The sequence below is a fragment of the Tigriopus californicus genome, chromosome 12 (genome assembly GCF_007210705.1).
Source record: "Tigriopus californicus strain San Diego chromosome 12, Tcal_SD_v2.1, whole genome shotgun sequence".
Classification (NCBI taxonomy): Eukaryota; Metazoa; Arthropoda; class Copepoda; order Harpacticoida; family Harpacticidae; genus Tigriopus; species Tigriopus californicus.
The window spans coordinates 5,841,019-5,848,527 of record NC_081451.1 but is presented as its reverse complement, the minus strand read 5'-3'; the positions used below and the strand labels follow the sequence as shown (position 1 = coordinate 5,848,527).

Here is a 7,509-nt window from a genome sequence, read left to right as displayed (position 1 = left end):
TGACCCACTTAATCACTTGACGAGCCACTCCAAAACAACGGCAACCAAACATCCCAAGAACGGCGTCTGTAGGAGCAGGAAGGAAACTACCGAAACATAGCATTTGTGTTTACATATACAACTGCGTTATGAAAACCACACGAGAATTTCAATTTTAGAAATAAAAACAATTGTATGGTCTTAAAGAATAAAAAAACTTGACGTGATCATGTCCACAGTTATGGTCAATGTAGGCAAAGTAGGCAAATATATGAGAACTATGCCCATAGTTTCTTCGATCCCAAAACAGTGAAAGTTCTCCACAAGATCTTGGCGGCAAAGAGGGCGCTTGTCCGAGAGCGAAATCAGAGCGCGCAGTCAGTAGAACCTGTATGGTTTTAGAGGGGAGTGGGGTCTAGGCTCACCCATTGGGTAGCGGCAAGTAGCCTGCTGACCAAGGCTACACACCAACAGGCTACAGGGCTCGCGCCGTCGCCCTAACGCAAAAGTTGTATTCAAGGAGAAATTCAGTTGCCCAGTGACACTTCCATTGGATAGTTGCTCCAGTTAACACCTCTTGAAACATCGTGCTCCAAAACAATACTCTGTGATTCTTGAAGAAAATCTTGTCTTAAGGTAAGTGATCAATACTTATGGAGCAAATCATGGCAATGCCTTCAAATGAGTGTGCCAATGTATTGTCTACTCAGCCGAGAACTATCGGATTTTCATTTTCCCTGTGATAGCCACAAGTCCTGTTTCCAATTTGGGACTAACATGTGAATCATAAATAGGTGTTCTTAATGGTAAAACTATTTAGTTACTAATATCTTAACTTCTATCAATATGCAATGAAATCGATGTTGGAGTGCTCTGAGTTTCCAAAACATGGAAACTTGTTTACAATTTCAAAACAATGCGGCGTTTTGTGCGTTTTGCAACTTCGCGATGATTTTATGTTAGAGACCGCTACATATAATCCTGAATGTGAGCTGTTTGAAACTAAAGGCTTACTCTTTGGTTGGAGAGGTTGAGAGTTAATTTTCTGGGAGGTTAACTATATGGTTTCGCGTTTACTTTTTCTCATGGAGTTTTGGTGTTGACCTTTTTTAATGGTGGAAGCTGGATGTGTTTTTTTTTCCTTTTAAAGGTGAAGGGTGAAGATGTGTCGAGATTGGGTGTTCGGTTTCTAATTTGTAGAGGTTGGGTGTTTGGTTTCTAGTTTGTAGAGGTTGGGTGTTTGGTTTCTAGTTTGCAGAGGTTGGGTGTTTACTTTTCTTATGGTGGAGGTTGGGTGTTTACTTTTCTTATGGTGGGGTTGGGGTTTGTTTTTGTTTGTAGAGGTTGGGTGTTTGGTTTCTATTCAGGTTGGGTGTTTATTTTTTTATTGAGGTTGGGTGTGTGTGGGTGTGTTACTTTTTCTTATGGTGGAGTTGGGTGTTACTTTTTCTTTGTGGAGGTTGGGTGTTTGTTTCTTGTTTGTAGAGGTTGGGTGTTTACTTTTTCTTATGGTTGAGGTTGGGTTGTTACTTCTTAATGTGTAGAGGTTGGGTGTTTGGTTTCTAGTTTGTAGAGTTTGGTGTTTGGTTTCTAGTTTGTAGAGGTTGGGTGTTTACCTTTTCTAATGGTGGTGATTTGGCGTTTACTTAATGTGTAGCGGGTGGGTGTTGGGTTTGTAGAGGTTGGGTGTTTTATTTTCTTATGGTGGAGGTTGGGTGTTTACTTTTCTTATGGTTGAGGTTGGGTGTTTACTTCTTAATGTGTAGAGGTTGGGTGTTTGGTTTCTAGTTTGTAGAGGTTGGGTGTTTACTTTTTCTAATGGTGGTGATTGGGCGTTTACTTAATGTGTAGAGGTTGGGTGTTTGGTTTCTAGCTTGTAGAGGTTGGGTTTTTACTCTTGCTAATGATTGTGATTGGGCATTTATAGAGGCAGGGTGTTCATTGTGTATCAAGGAAAGTTAGGCGTTTACTGGTTACCAAAGAAGGTTGGGTGTTTCCTTTATGCTCTATAGGGGGGGGGGGTCTTTACTTTTCCTTAAGTGGAGATTATTAATTGGCATTGCTGCTTTTGCTTTTGTTAACGACATTGATCACTAGGTTCAGTGAGTGGTTTGCTGCATTTTGCGTTCACCTCCCCCTCACTCAAGCAACTGCACTTCCTATTTTTTTAACATACCCAACTTCCGGGTGAGCCATTTTGTCTAACTTTGCAGATGATGGTGCTTGTTGGGGGTGGTAAACCTGTAAGGCATCAGTTTGTTTATTCTAGCACAGCCTTTGAGGGTTATTTGTCGCAATGGCATAACAATTCAAATCAGGATTTCCATTTCTAGGTTTCAGAATGGATCCCGTTGCTTCCTCTCAACAGGACACTAAGAAAGGCGAAGGAGCCTTTTTGACCAAAAAGGAGTCTAAGGATAATCCTTTCATGTCATGCATTACGCTCAAATGGAATAACTTCAACAACAAGCAAGGCGCTGAATTGTACAAAAAACTCTTGGTAAATGTTGTTCCGAAACACTCTTGGTCAAATGAAGAGGTTCCAGAGGTTTATTTTCAAATAACTGTTTACAGGATCGATGCGAAACTGACTGTATGATTACTTGCGGCCCTATTGTCTTGGCTGGCCATCAACAGGCATTTGAATATGCCTCTCTCCGTATCAGAGATGCTTTTAAAATTTGTCTGAAGGTCCATGGCGGGAAAAAATGTACTAAAGGGTACCAGATTGGATTGGATAATCGTTGCGCTCCGTTCATCCATGAGCTTGTTCGGTTCATGTACACCGGGGAGGTCACGATCTTCAGCCGCCAGGAGACCGAATTTTGCATGATTGGCCGTGCTCTAGAAATTCCGTGAGTTTCGATGATTTTTTTTCGCAGTTAATATGAATTATATAAGTAACAAAAATATTTTGTTTTAGTCCATTCCTGGATGGAGAGAATAAAACGCCTTACCCGCCACAACTCGGATACGTTACCATCGCGGAAGCCGAAACGGAGGAGAAGGTTGTAATTGAGGTCAACGTCCAACGAAACGTGGACAAGAAGCCATCAAGCCCCGTGATTACTCCCCGTGAAGAAAAGCCGAAACCCAACAACGACAATACCTCTTTCGACGAAATTTTGGCCAAGCAGTTAGGATTGAAAGAGCTCAAGAAGGGCCGGCGATCCCGAAAGTCTTCAGTACCAGTGAGATTTGTCAGCCAAGCTGCCGAATCCAACCCAACATCACATTGTCAAACTGCTCCGACCAAAGGAACAGGAGCTGTGCCAAAAAAACGCATTGACAGGGAACCATCCCGTCATTCTTCCGGTGCCTATTCCAATCAGTCGCAATCTCCTCCACTTCCTGCCCATCCCTATTACAACCCGGTTACCCCTGCTATGCTGCCCTTTTTGCCTCCTCCGAGTCAATATCAAAATCTCTCCAGTCCATTCCAAAATCCCAGTGCCTTCAACACCCGACGCCGAGCCTCATCTACTGTGACCAGCCCCTCTCAAACTAGCTCACCCTCGCCCACAGAGAATCTATACGTACCAAATACTTTAAGCCTCCTTCAGACTGCGGCCGCCCAACAGCTTAGCCCTTTAGGCGGCATGGCCTCGGGATCACGTCAGATCGATAGCCCATATTTAGTCCCAAATGCGTCTGCTGCTCAGAATTCCCTCTTGCTTATGGGTTACTACAACAATACCTTTCGAAATGTTGGCCAACCTCCTCAAACCCTTTTGCAGCAAGTTGAACATATCAAAGCTCTAGGTAAGCATCCTTTAACCCTCCACTTAAGTCAAAGGACAAGCACGCTAAATCAAATTGTTCCCACAGAAATGCAACTTGGAGCAAGAAGATCTCAATTGGCCGCTGCATCTTACTCACCAACCATGCAGCAACAACAAACCCATCAACAGCAATGCCAAGAGAATGAAGCTGTGGTAAGGATTTCAAGACCTGCAATGGGATCCGTGGTATCGAGGTGTCAATTAAAACTATCTACTCTCTTACAGAAAAATCTATTGGCTGCTCAGTTCGCAGCAAATATGCGTCAACAAGCACCCTCAGGAGCTAATGCTTTCCCAGAGCTTGCCCCCGGGCCCAGTTCAAGCAATGGTTTGGCCAGTCCCAGACAGAGTCCACGACAAAGTCCCAGGGGAGCCAATGCTTTGGCCAGTCCCAAACCCCGTTCCAGTAGAGCTAGCCCATTCCCTGCTGCTGGCAATGGTGGAGCATTAAATTTGAGTCGAAACCAGAATCAATGCCAACCTAAAAAGGGCAAAGCCAAATCCCCCAAATGCTCTCCCAAGACCGACGATGATCCCAACGGCGGAAAAAGGAAGCGGGGAACTCCCCCCAATTACGTCAGAGATGGTAAGTCGTCAGAAGGATGGACCACATTCCTTCAGGCAATCACCACCTAATCACAATTGTTTTTGCAGAAAACGGTGAAATTGTCTACAGCAAGAGCGGCAAGGCCAAGATCAGGTGCGAGGTTTGCGGACGTATTCTCACAGACCCTAGCTCCCTCTACCGACATCGAAAGACTCACACCGATGAGAAGCAACACGAGTGCAAGATTTGCTTTTCCAAGCACATCCAACGGTAAAGCCCGCACTATAATCTTTCACTTAAGACGTTAGAAAATGACATTTTTTGGTATGCTTTCAGCTTCAACATGAAACAACACACTGTCACACACATTGGTTATCCCATCGACTTGAGTGTCATCAACAGCATGGATGTTGATCTCAAGGGAATCATGCAAGGTGTCCGCAAGCACATCAAACCTGACGAGTTCTGGAAACGCGTCGAAAAGGCCAAGACCAAAATGCGTCAAGCCGTGATCCGTCAATTGGCCCGCAGTGCATCCGTCAGAAACTCATCTATTACTCCTGAAACGCACGCTAATGCTTTTGCCGAGCTTGAAGATAGCTTCCGTCGAGCCGAGGCTGTCTATGGCCCAACTCAAGCTGCCCAAGCTGCCGAAGACTTGCGTTTGGCTGAGGCTGCTCAAGCTGAAGAGCTCGCCCAATTTGCCCCTCCAGAGCCGATGGTCGTCAATGAGGGTGCCGAAGAGCCCTCTAACCCAGGAACTCCCGAGGATCTGCCAATGGATGCCCAAGAAGGAGACATGAATGGTGAATAAACCAAGTCGACAGGGCGACATGTAACTGTGGAGTGTGCAATAACCAATCTTTTTTTTTTCTCAAAATCCATGTACATATTTTTGCATCGCGTCAATAATGCCCGGAAGTATTGCTACTTCACATTAATAGTCTGTACATACCTCCCCATCCCCCTTCCACTTCATGTCTGCAATTGTCAAGTACCGTACCGAATCAATTTTTCAATGAACCATTCATTGACTGGTATCCAATGGTTTACAACTTGCAAAGTATGATTTGCAAAAGAGCCCAGTGCTTCCGCTCATGGTAATTTTCTTTTTAGTTCATAAGGCAAGAGGGTTCAAGAATTGCTTGGGCCAAACAAAACGCAAACAAAAAAAATTAAAAATCCCGGCCAGTACGACTAAACAACAACAAAAAAAAAACAATTATGATTTTCATTGTATGTATTGTGCTATCATATTATTCCTAATCCGTATCAATCCTTGATATTGAGGAGTATCTCGGATTGAAGTCGGAAAATAGGAATGTTTGGAATACTAACACATTCCACCTTAATGTAATTTCATATACTCGTATGTGTCAATCGTCATCGTCATAATACCGTCATCATCATTTAATTGTCATGTTCGAATATACTTGAAGCATCAATAAAAGCGCACTCCGCAAAACTTGATTTCTCTTTTTTCCAAATTCAAAGATACTCAATAACTTCTCATTTAGACATTGAAATGTTAGGTAGGAGAGTTGGATTCATACTTTGACCTCTTCAAACCCAAACGGGAAGCAACAAGTTCTGCATCATATAAAAAGCACTTTTTGCAGACTCCCTTACCTCAGCTGAAGATAGAATCCCCGTCATTTCACCATGGAGAATTAGGTGCTATTTTGGAACTTAAGTAGCCATCAGTGCGTGAAATAAGAGAAAAGTAGGTTTACCCAAAATGTAGGTTTTAAAATTAATGATTCGAATAACAAAAGCATGGTAACATCTGCAGGGGAATAATCATGCGCTAACAAGCAATCAGTTTGTGCTTAATTCGAATGTGTAATTCATAAGTGCTCGGAATATTTAACGTTCAGGTTTTGAAATGTGTCCCAAAACTGTTGGTGATCTATTGAATTTTCCAGAGTAATAATCAATTACTATATCACCTTGATAAAGTGTGGCATATTCTCTTGTTTCCACGTTTGAGTGTCCTCACCTAGACGAAGCAAAGCTACCTCCGTCCGAAGAGGGCAGGAAAAAAAGTCCCAAGATATTCCCTGATTTTGTGGAGAGAACATTTTAAACAAGCATCGCAACCAACTTACATCAAGTTGATCTAATTGATTTTTTTACTATCGGGCAAGTTGTGCTTCAAAAGTCAGAAAACAATTACAAAATATCAGAAATGAATATTGACTAGGGACGGCAAAAATATGCATTATCCACTTAATGTCTTAAAACGGAGGTATTCGCATACATTGTTTTTGGGTTTGTCTTAAGCAAATTTACATTAAGTGTAATAATCAATTTCTTGTGACTCTTGGTCATGTCAATACATAAACCGTATCAATGAGAGTGTATAATCATAAAGAATTGGGTAAAGGAATGAGTGCTAAAGAGAGATAAGATAGCAGACTAGAGCGTGATATCACAGCAAAATTGACTTGAACTAAGTAAAATGCACATGAGAAAGGTGAAAATGGAAGTCTTGGTTATAACGTTGGTGGGCCAGGGTGAATAGATCCTTTGTCAGCTCCCATCGTTGGATGAAGTTGGCTGGGGGCCGAACAAAGGCGTGCAATGCCAATACTTTGAAGGGGTTTTGGGCCAAGGACAATAAGGTTGGTTTTGGCAAAAGAATTGCGTTGTGAACGTGAAATGTCTTGAAAAGTCATTGACCTATTCCAATGTAGGTTGGGCGAGATGGTCCGCGAAAAGTACCCTCTCATTGATGAGCTTATTGCCAAGGTCAAACAGAGTTTTGTGAAGTCTAGGAACATCTAGAAATATGGACTGTAAACGAGCTTCCCGCCAAATCGGCCTGCTGAGGGTCATAGCAGCTCTGAGCTACTTTTCAAATTAAAGTAATTACATAAGAAACGGAGATCCCTTGAATTCCATTGACCATTTTAAACTTTATAGGCATCTTCTTACGAAAAACGGAATGAAAGTAAAATTATAAGGGCCATTGTGTGCCATACCAATGTCATTGTAGGATGATGATACTTTGCTCTTTGCAAATTCAATGTGCCACTTAAATAGAACAAAACTTAGGAAACTGTGTTTTGGCTTGCTTCCCTGCTCTTTTTTGTGTTCACAATGTGCCTCAAAAGTAGCTAGTTACCGAATTATGACAGTTACAAGCGTCAACCATAACAGAAGTTTCAGAGACAGTGTCCTTCTTTTCTGTTTTGAAGT

General features: G+C 42.5%; 1 protein-coding gene across 1 annotated transcript; it reads left to right on the top strand.

Annotated features, from left to right (window-relative positions):
* Positions 1-488: 488 nt before the first annotated feature.
* Positions 489-5,778, top strand: LOC131891869 (homeotic protein spalt-major-like). Its single transcript, XM_059241546.1, has 8 exons — positions 489-615; positions 2,313-2,479; positions 2,554-2,834; positions 2,903-3,741; positions 3,808-3,914; positions 3,987-4,347; positions 4,416-4,578; positions 4,645-5,778. Exons 2-8 carry the CDS (start codon positions 2,321-2,323, stop codon positions 5,120-5,122), a joined length of 2,388 nt encoding a protein of 795 aa, XP_059097529.1. The 5' UTR covers positions 489-615; positions 2,313-2,320; the 3' UTR covers positions 5,123-5,778.
* The last annotated feature ends 1,731 nt before the right edge of the window (positions 5,779-7,509 follow it).

Excerpts from the sequence above, each read along its gene's own strand:
- LOC131891869 (XM_059241546.1), top strand. The coding sequence starts at position 2,321 with ATGGATCCCGTTGCTTCCTCTCAACAGGACACTAAGAAAGGCGAAGGA. Across the intron at positions 4,348-4,415 it reads CCCCAATTACGTCAGAGATG|AAAACGGTGAAATTGTCTAC; the intron begins GTAAGTCGTCAG and ends TTGTTTTTGCAG. Across the intron at positions 4,579-4,644 it reads TTTTCCAAGCACATCCAACG|CTTCAACATGAAACAACACA; the intron begins GTAAAGCCCGCA and ends GTATGCTTTCAG.